At 40.9% G+C, this 26741-nt stretch overlaps 3 protein-coding genes and 1 long non-coding RNA gene across 5 annotated transcripts in view; 2 read left to right on the top strand and 2 right to left on the bottom strand.

Moving 5' to 3' along the window:
• The first annotated feature begins 112 nt into the window (after positions 1-112).
• LOC121946222 (free fatty acid receptor 2-like) lies at positions 113-2758 on the top strand. The gene is made up of 2 exons (XM_042490712.2): positions 113-147; positions 952-2758. The coding sequence occupies exon 2, from the start codon at positions 1197-1199 to the stop codon at positions 2217-2219; it is 1023 nt and encodes a 340-aa protein (XP_042346646.1). The 5' UTR covers positions 113-147; positions 952-1196; the 3' UTR covers positions 2220-2758.
• A 3-nt stretch (positions 2759-2761) lies between these two features.
• LOC121946280 (signal-regulatory protein beta-1-like) lies at positions 2762-10265 on the bottom strand. Its single transcript, XM_042490782.2, has 6 exons — positions 9921-10265; positions 8931-9245; positions 7237-7668; positions 5068-5154; positions 4953-4982; positions 2762-4802 (listed from the first exon to the last, which is right to left on the bottom strand). Coding segments are annotated over exons 1-6 (921 nt in total). The 5' UTR covers positions 9976-10265; the 3' UTR covers positions 2762-4800.
• A 1960-nt stretch (positions 10266-12225) lies between these two features.
• LOC148188249 (uncharacterized) overlaps positions 12226-26741 on the top strand; it is a 158244-nt gene continuing 143728 nt past the window's right edge. For both annotated transcript variants that reach the window (XR_015777908.1, XR_015777907.1), the window contains exons 1-2: positions 12226-12488; positions 12755-12794. This is a non-coding gene — a long non-coding RNA (uncharacterized LOC148188249). The remainder of the gene's footprint in view (positions 12489-12754; positions 12795-26741) is intronic.
• iglon5 (IgLON family member 5) overlaps positions 15306-26741 on the bottom strand; it is a 118550-nt gene continuing 107114 nt past the window's right edge. Inside the window, exons 7-8 of the mRNA XM_042490323.2 lie at positions 24994-25145; positions 15306-22000 (exon numbers count right to left, since the gene is read on the bottom strand). Of these exons, the coding sequence (XP_042346257.1) occupies positions 21897-22000; positions 24994-25145 (256 nt within the window). The 3' untranslated portion in view covers positions 15306-21896. The remainder of the gene's footprint in view (positions 22001-24993; positions 25146-26741) is intronic.

Below are 26741 nucleotides of genomic sequence, written 5' to 3'. Positions count from 1 at the left end.
AAGTTGCTGGTGGCACTTCTTTGGTTTCTTAACATTCCTCTGTAGCGGTGTAAAAAAAAAAAACTCCCCCTCACTTTGTTACTGGACTATAAGAGCTGAGTTACTGTCACACGTTCACTTTTGGTGCTGCAGCTCATTACATAACGGGTAAGAAACTTTTCTTAACATCACAAGCTTTGAAAACTGTTATTTTCTCTTGAATTAATGCTGTTTTTTAGGTTCTACAAATTTTCTTCAGTCTTTATTTTGCATTTCTATATGGATTTATTGACTGAGGTGTGCCAGCTAAAGCTTCGACGTTCTCACTCCTGATGTAGTTAAGTCATTATGTTTATGAGGGTCATCATTTTCAACAACATGTCCAGTATTTGTGCATATACTGAAAACAAGGCCTGGAAGTTAATGATAAAAGCTCCATTGTACTGTATTTACAACACGGAGGAAGCAATAACACGGCATTATGGTTTGTATACAAACCCATGTGCCAAACCCAAACACTGGCTCCTCATTAAGAGATAATTCAGCTCCACAATGAACTCTCAAGTAGGAAGAGAGAAGGACATTAAGAGGAAATATAGAAGTAAAGGGAATTAGAGTTTATCTTTGGCTTCGTCCTTCTTCCTTTTGCTCTGGCTGTGGGGGCATTGTCGTGGGGGTCGCCCTGTCTCAGCTGAATGGGGGGGTCCTTGTCCACAGGTGGGGTTGGTTTATATGTTTAGATGTTTTATGTTTTTAACTTGTGAAGCACTTTGTGCTACATTAAATGTATGAAAAGTGCTCTATAAATAAAGTTTGATTTGATTTGATTTGATTCAGCTTGTAAGCTAAAATGTAATGTATTAAAAGTAGAAAAGGTAAAGCGGCGCACTTTTAAACCAAGTGTCAAACGGACAGTAGGTAGAAATACTGTGCTGCACAGTGTGATAATCTCTTTCCATTCTCTATTATCAGCAGAGCTCAAAGCCCTCGAGGAAACGATGAGCGTTGGTTTATCGGTAGGGACAGGAAAACCACGCTGTCTCACTGGGTTTGTTCCAGGCCACTGACCCAATAAAAAGCCTTCGTCTCCTGCGGTTCGGACCGCCTGACAGATCAAACCTCCCAGTGCCGTGGTGTTTTCATTCCCCCCAGAGTCAAGGACATAATGTGACACTCCCTGATCCCTGACTGACTGACTGACTTCCATCGAGGCCACCATGCAGGAGTGCCACACCGCACTCTGTCTGTCTGTCTACATCATTACCTTTGTGCTGGGCTTCCCAGCCAATGTTCTCGCCTTCTACACTTTCTGCAAGAAAGTGAGGCAGAAACCCACACCCATTGACATCCTGCTCCTCAACCTGACCATCTCCGACCTCCTCTTCCTCCTCTTCCTGCCCTTTAAGATGCAGGAAGTGATGAACAACATGCTCTGGGACATGCCCTACCCCCTCTGCCCGCTGTCTGGCTTCATCTTCTACATGACCATCTACAACAGCACTTTTTTCCTCACCGCAGTCAGTGTAGAGCGCTATCTCGGTGTGGCTTTCCCCATACAGCACACCCTGAAGCGGCGACCTGTGTATGCTGTCGCCGCCAGCGTCTTCTTCTGGATTTTCTCCTTCCTCCACCTGAGCATCGTGTTCATCGTGCCCTTTATCGGCTCTGGAAACTCTCCAAACGCCACCTCAGGCCAAAATGACTCAGCTAGCTCTGCCAGTGGTGACAACAGGAATGAAGTGTGTTATGAGAATTTCACAGAGGCTCAGCTGAGGGTCCTCCTGCCTGTGCGTCTGGAGCTCTGCGTGGTACTTTTCTGCATCCCTTTTCTGATAAGTAGTTTCTGCTACATCAACTTCATCAGGATTCTGTCCAAGCTGCAGCACATTGACCGGCGCCGGCGGCTGCGGGCCATTGGCATGGCTTTAGGAACACTGCTGGTGTTCGCTTTATGTTTTGGCCCCTATAACGTCTCTCACATTGTCGGTTATATTACATGGAAAAGTCCTGACTGGAGAGACAAAGCTCTGCTGTGCAGCACCTTTAATGCTTGTCTAGACCCTCTCATTTTCTACTTTTCCTCCTCTGCTGTGAGAAAGACTGTGGGTAGTGTAATGGAAGGAGTTAAGAGACGTATAAACAGGTGCATGTCCTGTCACATGCTCTGGGCCTTGTGGGGGGGGCTTAACAAGACTGCGAAAGATAAGGAACACAAACAAGAGGAGATCAATGCTATCTAGGCGGACTCAAAGAAAGCTGTGAGCAGCTGTCTTGACTAATTTATTTCTTCATCCCTGGAGGCAGGAAATTAATGTCATGTTTATGTTTTTACACGTGAGAAAATGACTTGGCTTACTGTATACAATGAAACGTGTCTCTGTTTGACTCTCAGATGAACTTCTTATTTGGAAACAAGACAACAGATGAAACCTTTCTGCCTGTCTGAGCAGGCCACAACAGCTTTTTATGCAGCATGATGGAAAAGCCACCGAGACAGGCTACTTTGAACCGTCATATTTCAAATAAAAAATATTTCTTACATAACAGCAGGATTTCATAAGATCTCCATCATTGCAGTCAGGTGTTGTGGAGTGCTGTGCCAACAAAATGAATATCCAAGCAACAGCTTCAGACGTCACCTCTTAGCAATAAGAGATAAAGCTTTGACCATGAATAGCATATGTCGTCTGTTTGTAACAACATGCTCATTATTTGTGATCTTAAAGAAGGTGATGAAAATGACAGGGCTTTGTACAAAGACACACACTGGATGCGGCTAATATGCATTTTTCCTTTTATATGAACATTTATTGTGTTTTGTCTTACAGGGCTGTGACTATTGACGTGCAGATTTCAGATTACTCATGTTTACATTTATGCTGTCTTTTGATTATATATGTCCTGTTTGAAGCATGTGCGCCACTAAAGTAGCACACATGTATGAATATATGTATGAATGCATGAAATATACGTCTGAAAGCTGTACGACAGGGGTTGTAATTACATAAGACAAAACACAGAATTACTGTTTTCATATGCAAATCATAAACACATGTATTTTGCATAATTTATGACTCACAGATTCTTTTGTAAAGGCAGTAGTCAGATAATATTTGTGTGCAGGGAACATGAGAAAGTAAGAAAACAAGTAACAACATAAAGACGAACCACAGATGCACTGTTTTCATAAGCAAATCATGTAATGGTTATAACTTTGTTTCAGAAAGAGTGAATGACTAGTGTGAACTCTGTATGTATAAATGTCTACTGCTCTGACTGAATGTAGAATTGATCACAAGATAATAATGTCTAAAATGTATACCTTTTTGATCAGCCCAGTCACCAGAAGAAAATGCAGGCATTGTACATTCAGGGGTTTGGGGTGCGGGTTAAGGTTCATACATATCATATCAACGTTTTTAAAGTGACATAGTTTATCAGCTGACTTGAGGGGATGGTGGATGGCATGACACTTCAGCGAGACGCCTGCTGAGCTGCTTACCACCGTTTGAGACCAACAAACAACAACAACAACAACAACAAACAACAAAACACAATCATTGCTGTGTTTCTCGTGACTTTTTAGCCCCCAAACACTGGTGTTTTTTTAACCAACTGTCTCTGTTTTTAAAGCAGCTTTTTGGGCACCAAATGTGGGTGTGTTTTATCACCTTGTCAATAATTTACCTTGTGGCTTTTCAGCCTCGAGACGTGGGTGTTTTTTTTCAACCAGTTGCTGTTTTTTCCTGTGGCAATAGAGCCCCAAAAAGTGTTTGTTTTTTTTATGATTAAATCATTGTGTTTTCTGCCAGGATAGTGCCATTAAACCTGGGTATTTTAAGCCAAAACAGGACTTTTTTCTAATTATAACCAAATGGCTTTTGTGCCCAAACTTGACAACACACGAACCACAGTGATGTTTTTACACTGAATTTACATTTCAGTGTATCTCATGTATCTACATAATAATGTTCACATGCAATATACCCAAAGTTGGAGAAACGTACAATGGCAACATTTTTTTCTGGTGATTGGGTTGTTTTAATACATAATAACATTTGTAAAAAATAGTAAAAGTTCTTAAAAGAAGGATTAATTGTGAGCATTAGCAACTAAATTAGGCAAAAAGTTTTTTATGAGATACATCATCTAAAGGTCATTCATTCTGGCAAGATGTGGTGCACTTAGCAGTGTGGGCAGACCTAAATTTAAAATGAACTTCCCCCAACACGTGAATCAAGATCTTACCCCACACACCGAGCATGTAAACAATGCTATCACACAAGCAAGCACTGGCATCGGCTGTAATCCTGTTTTGTGAGGATTAGGCCTGTGCGGAGGTTGAGCTGATCACTGTATCAGTTTGACAGGTGGATCATGCATGAAGCATTCATTCTGACACACAGACCCCAAGTGAATGACTAAGATGTGCGAACTACCAGCCACTGGCACAATGAACAGATCCAAAAACACACTAGTCAGCACGCCACAGTGATAAAGAGTTATAGAGATAAACAGCTTTGATGTGCAGAAAGAAATCAGCACTGCATCGATATTTAGAGGATATACAGTATGTGAAAGTCAAGCAGAATATACAGCAAGAGGTTTAGAAACTTTCAAATACAGAGAGAGGGGGATTATACTAAACATTTACTGATAGTGCAGAATTAATTGTTCAGTCAGAGTTAATTCTCGTTTTTCAGTGATGACTCTCGACTTGGTTCGTGCGATGTTGTTTGTCAAAGGTTGGCCTGCAGAGATCAGCGGCACTGAGCACCCGGCGGTGCTTTTTTTGTTTTCTCTCCCATTTAATTTTGTATTTCCTGGAAGACAATAATTGGTTATTGCGTCAGTGTTGACTTTTTTCTAACAATGTACGATAGGTTACAGGGATAAGGCAGTACAAAAAACAGCCCCGTGTGTATGCGTATGTGTGTCTGTTTACCAAAGGCAGAGAGGAATATTGTACTCACATTTTCCCTGCACACAGTAATGTTTGACTGCTGTTGAGAGCAAGATGACATAAATTAAATATCGTTTTTTTAACAACTTCCTGTAATTCATGCTAAGAGGTTTACTCGCATTTACCTTCCAATAAAAAGATGGCGGTCATTGCAGAGAGGAAACACATCTTGAGAATGTTCAAGTACACAATCAGCTCGTTAGGGGAGGCATCTGGAAAGTAGAGCGAAAAGAAAAAAACAGGAAAGAGCAACACTGATTAGCACTGACTTATCACGTTATTGAGCACGACAGAATTAAATCAGGAAGGTTGAACTGGCTTTGGTTGATGGACATTCGCCTCCTCGCTGGGAGGAGAGGTGTTTAAACATTGATTGGGAAAATCATTAATTTGTTCAAGTATGCAGTATTGCAGGCAATCTGTTGCCTTGGAATGATCGATGTCTGACCCACATTAACAGTCAAGTAGGGCAAACACTGAACAAGCAGCTTGTGGTATGTGAGGCCCTGTCGTCCCTGAACTCTGTGTCGGTACAGACTGCGTTATTTGGAGAGAAGTTGCCTGTAGACTAGCAAAGTGGAGAGAAGTGTTTTGGACATGCAGGTTTCCAGAAGCAACGGTCCTGCTTATTTTCTACAAGGTTGGGTGAATTGCAGTTGTAGCACTTCTAAGGCAAGAAAATCTCTATCAGTGCAAGAGTTGAGCAACTGCATGAGATTATACAGTCAAAGGAACGAGTCTGTGTACATAAAAACTTAGAGCTCCTCTGATCAATACTTTTATGTTAATAATGGATTGAGTGACTAGACGAATGACGTACAATATGAATGTACTGATAAATCCACACAGAATTATCAAAAACCTTTTAGTTTCTTTATCAACTTTTAGTTTATAGTACCTGTCCAGCACCATACAGCAGACGGACAAAATGAGCAACTAGCAAGTGAGCATAGTCTTGGGTTTTACAGTTAAAGAGTTAAAGGAGGGTTAATAATTGACCTATTTTTGTCAAGAGGCTAAAATCACAACTCCACATGAATGCTAATGGTGCTCCATAGCTGCTGGATGTGGAAATTATCAACTGTTACTATCAATTTTTAAAGGAGATCATAAAAGACTGCATTAAAAAAAACTGACATATAGCCACAGTGATGTCACCAACTGAAACCTTGAGATTACATTCTGATTCTTGCCAGCTTGTCTTTTTGGAGCCATATTTGGAAGAGGGCGTGGAGTTGGATTATCAAGGCGTGGATCTACCTTAAAGACCATAGAGACGCCTCACAGACAGCCCCACCAGCGGTGCAGTGGAATGTATACGCAAGTGTACGGGGCATACCCACCATCTTTTCTGGCTGTTTGCAGTATACCTGAGTATTAGCCAAAAAGACATAGGAATATATAGGGAAGAACATCTATTTCCATCTCGGTAGCCCACCCATCTCCCCAGTAATACACCCACCTCATCAACTTCCACTATGCCACTGGGCCCCAACCTCGAAGTTACTTATGTTTACATAAGTAAATTCGAGCCCTAATAAATTTAAACAGGTGAGTTATAAAAAATGTTATGCCCATACACTTGTCATGAATGTTAAAATTAGCTAGTGAGACCATAACCATTTGAAAAGTTGGGAAAGTAAACTTAAAACTCAAGTGGCCATTCAAGGAACTGCACCCAGGTTGACACTTGTACTATAGCTTCTTTTTTCAGCCCTGGAGGTTGCCGTTTGGAGATAATGTGTCAGTGTTGTGTATACAACTTGTTTCCACTGCCCCAAGGTGCCCAATAATTCTTTTTAAGGAGAACTTTGGATGAATATTTCAGCGGGCTAATGGCAAGCTGAAGCCAAAGGTTAGACTTTGTATAAACCTGAAAATGCATTCAGCATTTCAAATCAGTTCACTTTCAGATTCTGGGTCAATTAGATGAATTCAGCAAGTACGTCCAGAGTTTGTTTGTTTTTTTTCAGTTCGCAATGACTCCTCATTTTCTACTGCAGTGATTTGTGATATTTAGAAGCAGCTGTCATACCAAAATGATGTAAGAAAAAACATGATTTCTCTAAAACAAAAAAACTGGTGGCTGTTATATAGTTGCATATAGTCCTTTTTTTAATGCTGCAGAATATTTATGATATCATTTTAAGAAAACTACTAAACGGAAATCAAAGGTGGAAAAAAAATAATTCAGTCAGCGGCTCTTTGCACCACTGCCTCCAAGACAAATTTCTACCATATAAAATTATAATATTTTGAAAATGAAATGAAATCGATTCCTCTTTTTTATTTACCCCAGGTGAAGGAGGCAGTCAGAGCCGTGGTTATGGCAGGGTGGTCCTGCACCCCACAGGTGAAGGTGATCCCTGTTTCCAATGACTCCTTCTGTGGGAGGAAAAACACACTGAAGAGATACGCTTTCTGGCTGTGGCTGTCCATCACCTGGAAGCACTTTGGATGGTTCGGCAGCTTGGAGTCCACCAACCAATCTGAGGACAGCAGGGCTCTGTCAGCCGGCTGTTCAGACAGGTAACCATGAGGGTTAACTGCAGGGAGGGTGCAATTGCTGACTGACAGGTGGTCGATATTTGCCGCTGTGCTCTGGTAGGTCCAGGTGAGGGTAAGCTCGCTGGGGTGGAATCCCCCGGTGAGACAGAAGAGAGCCCACTGACCAGTCTGGGGGTCCGAGGGAATCTGAAGGTAAATCTTAGGAGTGGAAGGTGGTGCTAGCAGTTGAAAAGGAACAAAGTAAACACGTCAGATGAGATAATTCAGACTGTAAAAGTGGGTCATTGCAGCATCAAATAATGATATGCAGCAAGAGAAAATAGGACAGAAAAACAAAAAGAGCGAATGTAGTGGTATTAGTCATAATGCAGCCATTTATTTAAAAACAAGGTCGGATTAAGAGGAAATATGTTGATGAAGAGTATGAGAACACATAAATTAAAGCATGCATGCGTGATGCACAAAATGAGCATTGGCAAAAGCCTCTGAGACATGAAGAACAAGGATATAAAAGAGCACAAAAATTAAAACATGCATAACTACATCACTATTCCAAAATTTCCTGCAATCACTCTCACTGCTTATATTTCTCCAACTATTTCAAATATCTATAATGACCATTTGCACTTGAGGTGTTCTAAACAAGAATCTAGACCAAAATATTGTTTTTAAGGCCAATAAGCTAATATTACTGATGCATAGTTGAAACTTTAATATACATCATTATCTTTAAGACACACCTTTATTTAAAAAAAGGGTTAGGGTTAAAATCAAAGTCAAAATCATGTTGTAGCAGACTTCTTTATATATTGTATTGCTGTCCAAAGAGTTGATATAATATTGAATTGTGATGAAATTTGGGATTAACACCCACAATTTGCACTTTATGTCATTCTTGGTAAATGTTGTTTTTTTACCTACAGCAAACAGAAAGTCATTAATATTAAATACATTTTAAAAAATAATTAAAATCATATGTAAGAATGTAAATTTGGAATTAAGCACTTAAACAAGAATAAAATGGGTAAAAATATGAAATATAAAGCATTTGTTGACTGCAACATTGCATTCAGAGAAAAGCAAAAGGATGCTTTTCTTCCGCATGAGGGATTTCCACATAATAATTTGGCCATCCCTCCCTGCCTTGTTTTCTGGTGAGTTTCAATTCCCTGGGCAAGATCAATACAAGGCACTGCGCATGGTGCCGAGGTGATTATTTCTAGATCTGTCATGAAACTGCTCAGGCAAAAAGATGAACTCTGAGGGAATTTCACAAGACTTGAATTTTTATAGATTGAGCCTGGCCGTTCCTGTTATGGTGAGGCATGGTCCACCCCTGCGCTGTATTGAGCTGCTTTCCACTAAACGCTGCGGCTGTGGTGCACAAAAAGATACAAATGAGACATAATTACCAGCATGGCGACATCACCCAAGCACAGCAACTCTAATGAATTTCTGAAAGGAGCAATTTGTTTCTCACCCAAGACGACCAGCTCGGTTCCGTTGCCCCACTCTGGGTCTTTCTGCAGGACATTCACCTCGCAGTAATACCACCCAGAATCCTCTAGTGTTACCTCAGAGATCACCAGGGAAGACGTTTGATTCTTCTCCACAACCGACTGCCTCGATGACTTTGGGATGAGCTGCTTGTCCAGTTTCATTTTGAACCACTGAACCCCGTACTTGAGGGATTCAACTTTGAAATGACAGGACAGTGTTGCCGTTTCACCCCGCATCACACTGAGGGAGGGAGGGTACTGTCTAACCCTCAGTCCCTCCGGGGTTGCTGTCAGGGCTAAAGACAGAGCCATTAATACAACGTGTCATACAAGGAACTTTAAAAAAGTGCAGAGCAGACCTGCGGGTCAACTACAAATACTTTAAATGTGCGTTTAGTATGCCTCGGTGACAGCTGGGACAGAGAGCAACAGACAGCAAACTCGAACAACCTCAAGCATAAAATTGGAAGTCAATTTAGCACAATTTTATAATGCAAAACACTTATCGATGGCTCCTGATGTGATAAACTCCACTTAACAATGCTGTTTTTTAAAACTCTTTTTTCTTTTTCAACAATGCATGCACTCTCAAGTACAAAAGATTTCAACAGCTTTGGAGTATCTAGTTGATTGTGGCGACCGCTTGTCTAGCTAAGTGTGATGAAGTGATTATTAAGTGCGATGATGAAATACAGCAGATAAGATAAGCAAAACACTCAGACGCTCACAATTGGAGTGCACACGACAAAGAAGACCAGCAAACACAAAAATGATGATCCAAAAACAGGTCGCATTTTTATAACTTTTACTTATATTCACTTAAGGAGGAGCAGAAGAGAGACTTATGCACTAATTCAATCATTTTTATGATATAAATATATATATATAAATGTTTGTCCAAACAGTCATATCAAACGAGCTTAACAGAGATTCGACACTTTGTGACACCACTGACTTGCATTCAGACTGACCTGGTACTTGACCTGCCAACAAAAGAAGCAAACACAGGTGAGGCGGTTTCACCATGCTGCTGTTGTTCCCAACAATGAGCTTGAGAGGTGAAATAATTTCTCAGGCACTCTGAAAGTCTGAAGCTCGTTGTGCTTTAAAAATGTGATGGTGTCAGCTTGTTTTGTTGTTGCACTCGATGGTTAGGCGATGGTTCATTAATAGGTCATTCTTCAGCAGAAACGTGAGTCTCAGAGCTCGTTGGGGTGAAAAAACTACATATGTCAGTGTCTTGGCAAACAAACAGGCGCTTTGTCTGCATGTTGACAGAAACCACAGAGCAACATAAGCAAGTGCTGCTGCGGTCGTCTACAGGTTTCTGTTTCCCTGCACAGTCGTGTCAAGCCTCCTTAAATCCTCAAAACTATTTAGATCTTAAGTAAATAAGTAAAAGATTTTAAGTACTTACAGAAATTATAAATGAAGCAGTGTTTGTTTTTTCTCTCTCCTTAGGACATTTAGGGTTTTCATTCACATCCAGTTACCTGAGAAACAACTAATTATTATTATTGAAGTATTAATTTAAAAATGACAACACAGTTTGAGTTTTGAACCAAATGTTTTTGAAGGCGTTAATAGATTCTTTCTGCTGGTTTAGAGGATTTGCAGCATATTACTGATTGTGCTGATGTATTCCAAACTCTTGTTTTGATTCAGGCTTTTTGAGTTTTTCTTGTGTGATAGCTGTAAATATGAATTTCCTGAGTGGTCTAATGAGCTACAATATAATTAATTCAGATCTGCATCCTCCGGGGGTGAGAAGACTTGTGATGCTAGGTGTAATCATCACCATCAAAGCAAAACACACACACAAGTTTTAAAATGTGAGTTCAACTTTCCAAAAAAAAAAAAGTATCTACATCTGCTTAAAACTTGCCATTTTAAACTGAAAACTACAAAGGGTCCACTATGTAAAAACACGAAAATTGTCAAGACTTAAGGCCCGTACACATACCCTATTTTTGGCGTCCTCAAATCTGTTGTTTTCAATGTAGACACGTGGAAGTTATACTCAAAAGCAAGGGTGACACTGTCGCCACACACAAGCATCCTGAGATAAATAAAATTTAACTTATTGAGTGCAGCAATGTGAACTGCATGTTGTGTGACATGAAAACAAATGGCTGCTGGTAGATACTTTGCTTTCTTCTGCAAATATCAGTCTATGATAAATATGGAGGAGGTGTTGATTATTTTAGTGCAGGTACTTAGAGCTGTACATGACTAAAATAATGCTAGGAAAGAGGATCAGCTCTGAACTCAATATTTCTGGTTAGACTGTGATACAGTTGTAGTGGTTTAGCATTGTCAGGTACAACTTGTCCCGCACCCTTAACAGTTGGCTAAGAGTAAACACAAGACTACCACCCAGCACTTGACCTCCCATTTAAAAGCAGTAAAAAACGTGGCAGGTGTCCTGGCTCTTAAAAGGGCATTCTGTAACATATTTCCTTGCTTTTTAAGTTAAGGGGGTTAAAAAACAGTGATAAAAGCAACCAATCTTGAACAATCAGTCAAATTTCTTTCAACAGAGAATTATTTCAAATAAAAGAGCCCGTAAAGTTAACTGCACATACTTCTCACTTTCAGATTGCCCTTTAAAATGACAATAATCAGTGTCACCTTTACAAATCCTACACAGAGGCATAAGTATAGACTGTACGACTGCACTGGGCCCCGTGTCATGTTGGAGCATGTGATGCAGGACTTTTGGCAGGAATGAATGGGCTTTCACTTGTAAAGCGCTTATCTAGTCATTTTTGACCACTCAATGTGCTTTTACACTAAGAGTCAAATTCACTTGTTCACACAAACACACACTCACGCTAATGACTAAAGCCTCCGTGCAAGGTGCAACCCGCTACTCAGTTTTTAGCCATTCACATACACTGGCACACTGATGGAACTGCCATCAAAACCAATTTAAGGGTCAGTGACTTTCCCAGTATCACTACAACATGTTGACTGTAACAGCTGAGAACCTCCAACCTCGTGGTCAAAGAATGATCCACCACACCTCAGATCCACAGCTACCCTAAAAAAAAAGTCAGTCAGTCAGTAGGCTATTAAGCAAACTATAACATATATTATAACAACTACGGATAAACTATTGAAAACTATTTATCAAAGGAATATTTTCATATTTTCTTTGGTATTTTTGACTTGTGCAAATGCTTGATTACTGGATAATCTGTGCATGCTGTTGTCCAAATCAGAGCCCTTTAAGACTTTTCTAGTGCACCAGTCCAAATTTGAGTCTCTGTTTGATCACGTGACCAGACGACAGGACCCACGCCAGGTGACGCGCTAAATCTTAAATGCCTGAGGAGCGACGCGCACCTAAGCGAAGCGAGCCGTCGGGCCATTTAAACACCAAAGCGGATGTAAGAAGAGATAAGAGAGAAACGAACAGGAGGAGAGGGCTGCAAAGCTCCCGAAATCGGGCTATTTTGGATTTCTTTCAAACAGTCGCCAGCGCCGCGGATTAACCCCCTCGCCGCTGCCTTCAGTGTATGTCAACAAACATGCAGGTAGGCTAACCACTTTAGCAGCAAGCTGGATAACGATGGTCTGAAAATGTAACGTTAGGCTCTTGTGTTAGAAATTTTAAGACAAGGCATACATGTATTATGCAGGCCCACGTTGTTGGGTACTAGTAAATTAATGTCTCTGCCAGGTGGATAGTCAGCCTGTGAACTATTATGGTAAGCTAACTAATAGCCTTGTCGGCCTAGATGCTGGCTGTTCCTAGCATTGGATAAGCGTTACATATATTGATAATTACTTTCGGTTGCAGGCCCAAACAGTCAGAGACAGAGTCAGAAGCATTCAAATAGGTGAGTACAAGTGTCTTTTCCAAGGGGTTTTAAAAGGGATGCACGATATTGGATTGTTTGCTGATATCCGATATGCAGATATATAACTACTCATTTGGCCGATAATCGATCGTTAACGGTGTATCCACTTTTTCCCCACCTAATTTAAATTATCATCAAATCTCTTATGTAGTGGAATTAACATCATGTTATGCATACTGTTATTGTGATGGCTCACCAGCAGATGGAGGCATTAAATAAAATGCTTTTAATGGATGTAATATTAATTAATTGTGCAAAAAAACCAACTTAAATGTAGGGTTTATGTTTTTTACATGTTCACTTTTTCAAAAAAAAAAAAAAGTGTTGTGTGATATCGGCAGAAATCAACATTTTGGCCGACTGTGATATTTCATTTTAAAGCCAATACTGTGCCAATAATGTCATGCATCCCTGGGATTTGGGGTAACTGATGGGCCGCCGTGCCCCTGTTTAAAATGTTGTTATTATTTCAGAGACAGGTTGCCGCCGAGCACCTGTTTTATTGTGTGTATGTGCTTTTGTGGGTAAATTGTGTGTGTGCGGCTGTGGCTGGCCAGTTTTCGGGACATAGTGTTGTTTGTTGATAGGTATTGCAGCTCTCTTCTCTGTTATTTATAGGGATGCACGATATTGTTTTTTTCTGCTGATATCCGATATGCTGATATATAACAACTAATTTGGCTGGTAATCAATACAGATATCAATATATCCACTTTTTTCCCACCTAACATTCGTCTTTTCTGAAGTGGAATTATCGTCATATAATGCATACTCTTATCATGATGACCCGTCAGCAGATTGAGACATAAAATGAAATGCTTTTCCATGTATGTAACATTCATTTATTATGCAAATTAAGTAAAAGCACCCTGGCCGAATCCAATATTTTAAAGCCAGTATCTGCCTATACTGATGACGTGCAGATGTGATCATGCATCCCTAGGATTTGGGCTATCATGTGGCCGCTGTGCCCCTGTTTCAACAGTTGTTATTATTTCAGAGTCAGGTCGCCGCCGAGCACCTGTTTCATTGTGTCTATGTTCGTTTTTGGGCAAACTGTTTATGTGCGTTGCTGTAGCTGGCCAGTTTTTGGGCCATGGTGTTGTTTGTTGATAGGTATTGCAGCGCTCATCTCTCTTATTTACTATACTCTGTTGCCTCTATGTCAAAGAGGAGTGTGGTTGTGGTGAGTCGTGAGGTTTCTGTACTAAAAATGCTGTAAAAAATGTGCGGTTATTTCAGCTCGACAGTGAAGTGGACAGCTCCTCTGCTCGCACGCTTGTTGTCACATTGTAGAACTTTGACTGTCACAGCACTGTCTGTGCTCCTGATCACTTTCTCTTTTAACTCTGGACTTTGCAAAAACAATAGCCGAGGTAACATATTACTACTGTAAAATCCAACTCATGGTTGGTACATCATATATATGTATAATTGTGCGTGTATCTTTAAGTGTGTAGGTATATGCGTGTGTGCTTCATAACTGAGGAGCCCAAAGGGCCGCTCTAACAGCCTGCACTAAGGCCCGTCGTCACTAACCTATACCACTGATCCTACATATCAGATGAATACACTTCCTTCTTTGTGGACCCGTGTTATAGTATATTTTATCAAACAACACTTAAACAGCCTGTGTTGGCTCAATGTCTAGTGTGTGTGTGTGTAAGTGAAGTTTGAACTCAATTTAACTATAAATATCTAATAGATACTCTTGACATTCCCTTATTTTCTTGTTTTTTGAAACCTTTGTCAAAATATTATGCAGGGATTATTGTTGATTGTTTGTTTTTTCCCACACAATTTGAATGGAATACAACTTGATTGTGTTCCTCCCTAGACTGAAAAAAGTCGTCTCTGGACAGATATAAACAAACAGAAATTTGCTATTACAATGAATTAGAGAAGATTAGCTCCCAAAAGCTGATTTGATTGACAATAAATGACTAAACATGTGGAGCTGTGTTGAAGTTGAAGATAAGGAGACACAGATGTTTGTCATCAACATTATGGGGGACAAGTGGAGAGTTTCCTCCCAGAGAGAAATTAACACTAACCACATGACAACAGCCAGTGTTAATCAAAATGGACCCAGGCAAACTGGTTAAAATGAGTAATTTTCATATTAATGATGTGCAATGACAAAAGATCATTTCTGTTGTGAAGTTATCACCCACTAATAGCATTTAAATCCCATGTTGTCCACTTATTCTGACAGACACTGATCAAACCAAACATTCACACATCTTAATAAAAAAGCTCAAACCTGCAGACACAACAAAAGCTGAGGCTCTTTACTCAGCAGGAAGTCAAAAAGCAAGCTGAAGCAACTCGCCTGACCTCACCTCCTTTCCAACCACAGGGGCCAACACACAGCCTCGCTCCCAGCAACAAACCACACACGGCGAGTTCTGTTAAAAACAAAACTGATTTTTATTTTTTTGTCTCCCTCCACTTGATATGATTTTTAACTCCACTTCATGGATTTTGAAAAAAAAAAAAAAAAAAAAGAAAAGAAAAACACACTGAAAAATAAAAGTCAAAGAAGACAAGTTCAGAAACTAAACGGATCAAAAAAGAAGTACAATCATCGCTTCACAGCACTGAACATCTGTCAGGGTGGAAGACAAATGTTTTGTTCCTTTCATTGTTTTTCTTGTGTTTACATTGATGAGATTTTTGAGAAACACAATAATGCCTGTAATTCAGGTTATGAATGAACCAAACATGCCTGCTCTGTGCAGCTCACAGAATACACACGCGCACACACACACACACACACACACACACACACACACACACACACACACACACACACACATACATGCGCTTACTGTTTAATGCTCGCATGTGAAGCCCCTTGAATTACTCATGCTCATTTTGGAGCTCAATACACGCCTAGACTCACAGGTACACACACACACACACACACACACACACACACACACACACACACACACACACACAAACACATCATTTAAATCAGCGACAGCAGAGTGAGCAAACCTGGACTACTGGGTGGTGGAGGGCACAACTTTTTACAGGTTATCTCCACACAAAAAGAAACAGAGGACAGGAAGAATGAAGGGAACCAAATGTGTGTGTGTGTAGAGAGAGAGAGCGAGAGAAGGAGCGTAGAGAGGGACAGATGGGTTCCACATTCAACACTAACCTAATCCAACTCATTCCCTCAATTATCCACGGTGGGTTCTCTTCTGGTCAAATTTGTTATTAGTTTCCAAATGAGACATTTTCCATTAGTCTGCAGCGAGAGGTTCCTGCTCGCTGTTATTGCCCCTCTTGAGGCACACAGCACATGACCAGCCCCTATCATACATCCTGTCATGTCATCCCAGCCTCCAGCGCACCTTGCACAGTAATAAGACACTTGTAGCCCGCATCGGTGACTTCACCGCAGCCCCGCCACCTCATAACTGCAATATAAATCAGCACAAAAACACCAGTTGGTGCTGTCACTTGTGAAAGAAATCCAAGTTTCCCCTGTCAGTTCTCAGCATCACAACCAATATTTACCCCTCGGTTGATTGACAAGGAAAATGCCAGGCGTGGGCTGGTGATTCAAGAGAGGCCAAGTAATGGGACTCTTTCTATGTTGGAGATGTGAGGTGGGCGACTTAATGACTAGGGGAGACGTGGTGGGCGAGATGCCTCCATTGTGTCGCCCGGTCCATGCGAGCGTTACTGTTGCTCAGCTGGTGGAGTGCAGCACGCTGTTAATTAGCCAGACGCTCCTGTTCATCGGGAGGTGAGTGATTGACAAGACGCCATCTGTGGTCACGGTAATGGAGAGGGCAAGGTTGCTGTCTCGGTGGCCCAACATCTTTGCTGCTAGCTGAGGTTTTGTATATGTACAAAACACCTGAACTGAATGATATCTAAAGAATCTTTTTAACTACTAATATCACTAAACGCAGCATTACAGCTATCTATCTATCTATCTATCTATCTATCTATCTATCTATCTATCTATCTATCTATCTATCTATTTATCTATTTATCTATCTATCCCTGTCTAATTACAGCAATTAATCAATAAACATGAATCCTGATCTTCACTCTGCAACTGTCACGCGACTTTTTAATTAACAGTTCTGATGCCATTTTCAAACACCTGAAGTGTGCTCGTGTTCACGGTTACCCCGTCACAGTCCTGTCTAGCATGCTGTATACTAATGCACTCATTAGCTGTGGTAATGGAAAAGTACTGGGCCTTAATAGACTTGCAACATGGACTTTGCCCATGTGAAGTGAATGAGCCTGTAGATAGTTGGTAAACAATGGATAATTAGGATAATATATGAGAATTAGGCATGCTTTGCTGTAAAGGACGTGAGCAACGGGATTTCGAACGACGATAATCAGTCATATATAATTGTCACACAAGCCTTTTATTATACTGACTCTGCAATGCTTGCAATTTCTCACATTAAATTATAATCAGTTATATATGATTTCTTCCTATTGCACCGCGCGCTCACATCTTATCTTTGTGTATTTTACATCCAGACATAAGCCTGCAGATACACAGTGTCAATAGCTGCTGAAATTGGCAACTGTGATATGATCCAGGTTACATCTCTGCCTACGAATAAATGTAACATTGCAGCACCCACTGAATTGCATATAGAGTGTAAGAGCCCTGGGGAGAATGTACGGTTAACACTTTATTATGTGGCAAAAACAAATACCAGCCGGGATTGACTTGAAAAGAAAAACAAATGAATAATTCTTCATTCCCTGGATCTGAACCGCAGCTCTGAACACATAGTTTACTGAGCTGACATTACAGCTTGCCCAAATAGTTTCAGAGAAGGGTTTAAAATCGATGCGCAATTAGGGGTGTCTTGTATCAGGCATGATGAATTATGCTCTCTGTTCTAACGCTGGTCTATAGACACTTGATCAATTCAGCTTCTGGGGACCTGGTACGGCCGGCCGGGGAGAAATTGCTCTATTCCAAAGCCATTGAGTCGAATGTATTGATTAACCATTGCATTCTGAATTGAAAGTCGGTCCGGGATCTGTTCTATGTAAGGAGGGTGTTGTAGAAAAAGCTACAGCGAATAAGCAGTACATTCAAACCTTCGTCCGAGGCTTACACTTATTTTGCTTTTCTACAGCCTTGGCTTTAAAGCACCGTAATTATTTTACTACAACAGTTCAGAAACGATGTGTGGTATCTGTCCTTACACCTTTAGAGCTTAATTACATGACTCCTGTCTGCAAAGGCACAGTGCTCTGAAAACTGTTAAATATATTTCAAGGTAATTTACAAACCATATTCCTAAAATCCATGTCTAAACATTGCACTATGTTAACAAAAAACTATATACATTCACCTCCTTTTCCAGCTATCACCCACTGATTAAATCTTATTATGAACAAAAGTACAGATAAAGTGCAGCGCTATGTTGTGTACTGTAAACTGGCACTACGTGCTTGTTATGTGAGCTCAAAACAACATCTTCATTGCACCTTATTAACAAAAATTCTGTAAACAGATCACAACCTTCAGCTGCAGGAGCCAATCAACACTTTCTCATCAGGGTGCGCCGAATGCAATTAGGGGCAGAGCAAACGTCTTGTTTAAATCACTGTAAACTCATTGAACCCCAGTCGGGTTGTTATTTATATACTTGAAGTAGGCCAGACTGTGTTTGTGATCAAGGCTATGTTAATGCTATTCATATTACATAGTGCAAACCGTAAATAGAGTGTGGTACACCTTCCCCTGGGAAAGACCACAGCGCTCAAGTTTGGAAATGCAATATAAGCGCCTGTCTGTCTTCTTCACCCTAACTGGAGGGTTCACAGTCTGGTTAGTGTCATCCCATCTCCCTCTGGCTCTCCCCTTTGGATTTGCATTGTCAGCGTATCCTCCCAGAGGCCCGTCGGACTGAGTTCTCTCTCTCGACAGCATCCTCCTCTACCCTCATTTTGTGCACCCAAGAGATCTGCTGCCTCCGTGCCCACACCCTCTCCAGTCGTTCTCACTCGCACCAGAAGTGTGATACATTTACATGATACATCATGACTCATGAAAACATGTTCGTTTGCTGCTTGTTTGTATAAATGCCCACATTCTGTTCATCACCACTCCACTATTTCAAGTCATATATCCCCCTCCATCTGGACCCATTACCCATAAACCTGAACACAACATACGATGTTAATTTTTTTCTTTTTTTTTTTTTTCAAAATCCACCCATACACGAACACTGACGTGCTTTTTTTTCAAACCCACATTGAGAAACATGACAGTGTGTTATTTTTTTGTCTGTGTTTTCTTCTATTTTTTGTTGTTTTTCTTCATCAAGGACAGATTATGTACATACAGATGTTATATGCCACTGACAGACCCAGTGGGACGCTGACATGGAACAGTGTACAGAATTTGAGTGGAAAACAAAAGAAACAAAAACAGCATGTAAGACCGAGAGAGGATGGAAAAAGTGACTGAGACAGAAAAAAAAGAAGCACGTACAAAACGACCTGCTCTTGTGCTTGAAATGGAATCCATCATTATTTTTGGAGCAACAAGATGCATGCACAAAGAGTGTGCTCTGTCACACAGACGACCCGACTACAACGCAGAGGGCAAGACTTTTTGAGTACAACATGTAGTGTTTTTCGATTAAGGGCCATTTAAACAGAGCTTCACAATCATTTCAGAGTACTGTACACAGTAAAAGTACAACAACAGACTTATTTGATATACCTTGTTAATGTAATTTTTTTCAGATATTACACCACAGCTTTAACCATATCTGATACCTCTTGCACAGTAGAGTTAGGGGTTATTGCTGGTTTGAAACAGAATCAAACAGAACACATTCAGACAATTGATTCAATACTGAGTAATTCCCCTTTAAGGTCGCAGTAGTAAGGGTTCAGCCGGGGTAAACTCATCTCTCCGTGCAGGCTCGTTATGGCAAATTTGCATATAGTCGCTGCATGTGAGTGGGACAGTGTTTCAGCGGAGAAACCACTGTATTGAAATATGGGCTTACCTCCCACTGTTTGTGCTGTGTGGGAGCAGTGGATGGATAATTGTGCCACAGGGGTTTGTAGTGCCCATGCCTGCATGTCACAGGTACACATCGGAGGGAGTACTGTTGCACCAAGGCAAGGTTGTCCTTGAAGCGGATTCCTGTCAGTGGCAGGATTGAGCTTGATTTATGGGGGCCATCACTGGCTGGCAGGAGGGACAGGTGGAGCCCAGGCTCCTTCACTTAGCCAGCCACAGGTAACGGCTAATTACATCTTTATCTCCCCGCGGTCTGGCCGAACAAGAACCGACTTACAGCCACGATCAGAGACTGACATGGATCCAAATCATTTATCTAGCTGGTCGGAGAGACACACACTATGATAAGTGGACAAATATGCTGTAAATGTGTGTGTGTGTGATGCAGTTAACAGCATGGCAAAAAAGAGTCCAGTACATAAACTGTTACAAATTATAAATTAGATCATCATTCACTGCCTCTGGACCTGGATGAAATAATCCCTCAGACTGTTTCAAATGCGTTTTTAAAAAGCTTGTCATGGCAAAATAGAGCACATCACTTCGAAAACTTTACATGTCTTTTTTTTTTTTTTTCATTTTTTTCATTGTAGTCGTTCAGCATGTATGACCTCTCAGAGTAAAGTACAAAAATTATTTTCCCACGCACGGCTCATTACCATCGGAATTTGTTCTTTTTTTTTCTCACATGAAATTACTATTCATAGTTATTCAAATACTTATTAACATCATCATCATCTGTACTATTATTAACACCAAAAAAGTAAAAGCAGGTAACCTTGCAGAGTAAAACAGACACAGTGCAGGGAAGGAGGGGAGGGGGAGGGAGGGAGTGAAGGGAGTATGGACTCACAACAGGAACATCTCTAACCGGTACATGCTATCAACAAGCGACAAAGATGATGGAGCCACAGCTTCGAAACAGAAGATATTGTTGTCATTGACAGTCTCTTGCTGCTTCGGAAAACTGGAGCCTAGTCGAGGCTGATGGGAGATGTCGTTCGGCGCCAGGCAACCTGAGGCCGCCGGCGTGGCCTCTGTACTGCATATATTTACACTGGGGAGGAAGACGGAGTGAGGAAGGGGGCTGACACGGAGCAGAGAACACTATAGCGATGCGAAGGGCGACTAGACAGAGCACATTGAACAGAGGGGCGGGGTGGAGGGGGCTAAAAAGGTTTGGGTAGTGAGGGGGTCTACATGCGAAACCGTGGTATAAACCCCCCAAATTACATAAAGGGGTAGTTAAGACTGACGCCGTCACCACCCACCCTTTTTTTTTTATACATTTTGACATCATTCATAGCAGCTTCACTGCTACACAGTTAAAATCAAAAAGCCATACATATGTGTGTGTGTGTGTGTGTAGGTGTGTGTGTGTGTGATCAAAGGTGACACTTCACATGGCCACCACTTGGACAATTTTCAAAAGGTCACATGACCATCAGTACCACATTATAACTATAATTTCCATAAATATCCACCATAATATTGAGACTTTATGTATCGTTTCCATAAGGCAAACATTGTAGGTCAGTCATTAGTCTATGTAGTATATTACATAAATGATCGTCCAGTTGTTAGATTATCTTTTTTTCTCATTGATCACCGACACAATAATCGTTAATATACACTCTCTATCAACATCGGCCCGGTGGTAATAATGAAGGGAAAACAAAGTGAGGAAGTACCGAGTCAGACAAATCTGCAAGGCATTCTGGGAGACAAAAGAGAGAGACAGACAGTGTGTGTGAGAGAAAGGAAGAGATGTTGACAATGGTTTTGACCTCGAAATTGAATTGAGGGGGGGGGGGTTTCGGGGGGATTTGAGGGGGGTAATGTGGTCGTGTGTTTGATGTAATGATTCAATGGCTCCTGGAATAATGCATATTCTTTTTGTTCACAGTGATGGGTTTGTAATTAAAGAATTTCATTTCCTTCTTCCTTCCGTAGAGAGGGGTGGGGAGGGAGGGGTCGAGGCGGGGGGGCTTTTTTTGGGACGTTTTAGGGACAATTCCAGGTGGCGCTCTCGATCTTTACACCTTCAGCAGAAGAACAGTAGAGAGGGAAACCCAAACACACACGCTGACACTCATCCCTGCATGTAATCCGGTCCCTCGCCCCTGTATGGCCCCCGGTCCTAGAAGGACAAGAGATGAACCAAAAGAAGAGAGAAGGGAGGGGAAAAGGAGAAACGCTTAAAGTTAAAAACACAGGAAAGATTATTATTACAATTAATTAATCATACTCTGATACCTTGGCATAATTACTCATTAACATTTAAAGGAACTGTAGGCTATATGACATTCAGAGCATTAATATAGCAGCAAACCACTAGTTTGCTATGTAAAGATATAGTGGAGCAAGGACTCTTTTATGCTAAACATCAGATACAGACACAGATGAAGTCCTCTGTTCGTACTCGCTGTTCATTTTTTCTGTATTTCTGCACATTTTTTGAATGCTTACAGATGCAGATGAAATGGAGCAGTACCACCTGAGATGATGGGGACAGTGCAGCGTAGTTCAAGCAAGATTTGACCGTAAGATGTGATAAGGATATTTGAAAAAAAGACTATCAATGAGACCTAATAGAGTCCTGAGCAGAGAATGAAATCATTCAACCTGTGTGTGTGTTGTAATTTTAGCTTCCCTGTTTGTTGTTGTGGTAGTGCAGCCATGCATGCATGTTAGTGCATGTGTGTATCGCACTGGCCAGCTAATAGCCACGACTCTGCACCCTGCTCGCCCTACTGATATCGGCGTTGTTACTGAGGTGTAACACCCACCCTCTGGTTTCCCCGCTTTTTAAAACCGTTAGCTCTGTCAGCATCGCTACTGTTGTTAGCACTGTTGGCGCTGATAGCACCATTATCTGATAGCCAACGGAATCTGAATATTGTATAAATCTCCTTTAAGACCTCGCCTGTGCATTACAACAGTGATACGGTGTTTTGTTTTTTTTTTCGAAATTAGAACTTCATATACTATAATCAACATTTCATTTTAAGTAAGAATGACTGAGCATCAGTGTGTACTTAAAATGGGAAATTTTAAGTATGTTACAGTCATTATAGGGTTAACATGCATTAATGTTAACCACCAGAGCTGACATTTTGACTTTTCAAACACAGGTCACACTAATAACTTTACTGTTGGCTCTTTACCTTTTGGGTGTCTCAGAAAGACACACAACTGAACCCTATATGCACAACACTGACACTGAAACACCTAATTGGAATGCAGCCAATATGAATGTTATTAGTTACACCTATTTCACACGTCTAAATAACCACCATGACAGAGGGCTATCGAATTTTCTAATTTACCAACATGTTAACATGGTTAATCTCAAGTTACAAAGCCATGAAATACTGGAGTTAAATTGTTATAGGCCATTAACGATTGTCATTTTTCTCTTGTCAAACATAAGTGAAACTATCGACATCATTGGTGTGCCTGAAAGGCAAGTCCCTGAGCAGTTACTGCAGCACGAGCACACAGCCGTCATTAATGTGATTAGTTATACCTATTTGATACGTCTTACTGACCACCGTGAGAAAAGGCCGTTGAATTTCTTTGTTTAATAACATGTATATATAGTTTATCTCAAATTACAAAGCTGTGAAAAGCTTAAGTTAACATGTTCAGGAATTACATTTTGACTTGTCTGACAAAGGCAAAACTAATAACATTTATAATGGCTCTGTTCCATTTATGTGTGCCAGAAATCTGAGCCAGCATGCACAATACAAGCAGCCTGGCAACAGGACACCTCAATGAAACGAAACCCTTATTTAGTCATCAGTTACACCTGTGTTTGACAAGTCAAAATGCCTAAAGAGAGAAAAGTCTGTTGAATTATGTAATTCAGTACAGTAACATGGTGAATCTTAAGTTGCAAAGCCATTAAATGCTGTAGGGATATCTTAATAATGGTTCTCTAGAAAGCAAAAAAGTCAACGATTTTTAATATACAATTGAGGATGGTAGATCAGGCATGTAAAATTTCATCACAACTGAAAGGACAATTGTAAGAAAACCTTAATTTACCTTCTCTCCTTCTGTTTTGTGCCATTAGGCAATCTAGTCGATTTCCAAACTGTAACCTGATAGCTTTTAATGTAACGGTGTGGAGTAAAAGCTAGCACAGGCTGCCAGTGGTGTCAGTAATGGGCTCACTGGTTGAGGGTAATTACAATAATGTGCCAATTTTGATGTGATAGTGGGTTGTTGATATTAAATGCTACATGTGGCACCTTTTAAAATGGTGAACAAAGAGGTACAAAAGCATGACGACAAAGTCGGAGGAGGAGGAGGCAATGACAGTGAGGGACAGCGTATGAATACAAATGCCACAAAAGTATCCGATTATGGTCCGATTTTCCGTGCCTGGTCCAGAACAGAAAGGGGGTTTGTTGTGTTCTAATGATGGCAGGAGGAGATTAGGAAGGAAGGAAGAGGCAGAAGGACAGATGATGGAGAGATAGGCTGACAGAAGTGGCAGCAGTGGTGGAGGAAGAGAGCAGGAAGATGTATGGGTCTGACGGCGGAGTGAGTCATTGAAGGGAGACTGGCCGAGATAATGGGTAAAGGAATGAAAGAAGAAAGGGGATAGATGAAGGACTCACTTAAGATGGTAATGCTGAATGCAGTAAAAGGGGGGAGGGTGGGTGGCGGGAAATGGAAGGGTAGGAAATCGCTCATTGGGGACGGTTAATGTGAATTGGGCTTGGAGAGAAATGACAACTTCTTGGGTAACGGGACAGAGCAGAGCGACAGTCTGTGTGTGTGCACGCGGGAATGTGTATGGACGAGAGATGGAGGGTGAGAGCATGAGTGAACGAGGGAGAGAGAAAGAAGGTAATATAGGCAAGCAAAGCTTTAATGGGGCGGAGAATAACGAAAATAGGGAGAGGGAGATAGGAGAGGGCTGAGAAAATGCTTGTGCTGTGTGCAGAGCAAAAATGAGACAGCGCGAAGACGGAAAAACAGAGTGCCATCGCATGAGCATCATTTTGCGGTAGTATGTCACGTCTGTTTGCTAGTCACACCAGATAAATGTGATCATGCTTATGTTCTCGATGTGTACCCTGTGCATGGACCCGCATGTTCTTCAATGTGATAACTTACGAAAGAGCAGCATGCTGGCGTTGGAAGCCCCCAGACGGTTCGAGGCAAAGCAGGTGTAGTTGCCAAAGTGTTTCTCTGTCACATTGGTGAACAGCAACAGTGAGCGCGTCTTCTCGTTTTTGATCCTCAGGGTGTTGTCACTCTCAACCGGCCTAGGTGGTAGTGGTGGGGGCGCGAAAGTGAGGGAAGGAAGCAGGAAGAAGAAGAGAGAAAAAATGGGTGACAGAAAAAAAAGAGAACACCACATAACATCACACCTAGTGACTCAGCCCGCATAACAGGCTTCTTTTCTTCGTCTCTCCGGAGACAACCAAGCAACACAGTCCCCCTCCACACACCGGCTCTGTCTCACCTTGCACTAATAGTGAATCTAACAGTCCATAAATAACACACCTCCTGCTGGGGCACATTATACTCTATTAACAGCTCTCTCTAGCTGGCAAAGGCTTGTCTAAGTACGTCTGCATCTTACTTCGGCTGATGCCAAATCATCCTAACTCCCATACACTCTGTGGGACCTTTTACAAACTTGGAAGGATGGGTTATGTGTGGGTAATGGAGAGCAAATAGCTTTCCAACAAGCTAATATTTCTCCAGAGATGGCAAAAACATACATGATTACCTCAGACCTATACTGGTGTCAGAGGTGAGGCGAATGGATGGCAGCCAAGACTACGTCCACTGAAGTCAGATTGTTTTTGTAAAGATCTCATGTCCCCACTGACAGATGCAGCCAAATGATTCTGCCGAGTCTCAGCTTGTTATATCTCTGTTCTGCTCCCTCGTTTTCTGTGTTAACACCCACTGTATACTGTTGTTTTTACATACTGCAGAACTCTGTTTCACTCTTCTCATTATCATACTTTCTGTTTCTGTTGTCAGACAACTGATTGGTTTAGTGTAGTTTCACCATTTTTCAGCTAATACAACTCAAATATACACCTGAAAAAGTCATTACTTTTAAAGCAGTGACAAACCAAAGCTAGTTTTGCTATCCAAAAGGTTGTAGGCTGAAGCTTTAACTTACCTACCCATTTTACATGTATTTTTTGTACTGTCTCCCTTTACATTTATACAATAAAATGACAGAAACAGGAAAAACATAATATATCTATATCATATGTACTCAAAAGTCCCAAACAAAAATTCTGTATATGTAAGTCTTTCTCATATATCTGTGTTTTGTATTCATTTTTTATCTTTCCTTTTGTGAACATACAAAGTCCCCTTAGTTCATGCTGACTCACTCCAGTTACGAGCAACTTCTGGATACAACCAGTACGGAAGCGTCCTATTTTTTACTTGATACATGAACTGTGCTTTTCTTATTGTAAAATTCTTATAGCTCTCCTCTGTAGCATAAAAACCAGATCTTTGATTGTTTTGTATGTATTTCCCAAACATCTGTTTAAAAGAAAGATAGAATATATGTAATGAAGTCTTTACATGATTAACACTGAACAAAATTTAAACTCAAAACTACAACAGCAACTGCAACATCAGTAGCGTTGTATTGTGTGATCTTTTTGTTAAGAACATCCCAAGGCACACTTAATCAGCACCTTGTTATGCCACACCTGTCTGGTTGATGCATTATTTTGGAAAAGGAGAAGTGCTCACTATCTATTATGTATATAAAAATAGTCATATTTTTACTTAAACCTGTGTAAAATGGGAGCAAAAACAAAAGTGTTGTGTTTGCATTTGTGTTCCGTGTATATGTAGTTTTTTAGCAGAGTTTGAAGTCT

Source organism: Plectropomus leopardus, chromosome 11 (assembly GCF_026936395.1).
Source record: "Plectropomus leopardus strain MGB_pleo_1.0 chromosome 11, ASM2693639v1, whole genome shotgun sequence".
In the NCBI taxonomy this organism is placed as follows: Eukaryota; Metazoa; Chordata; class Actinopteri; order Perciformes; family Serranidae; genus Plectropomus; species Plectropomus leopardus.
The sequence above is the reverse complement of the archived record's forward strand: the minus strand, read 5'-3'. Positions and strand labels throughout refer to the sequence as shown.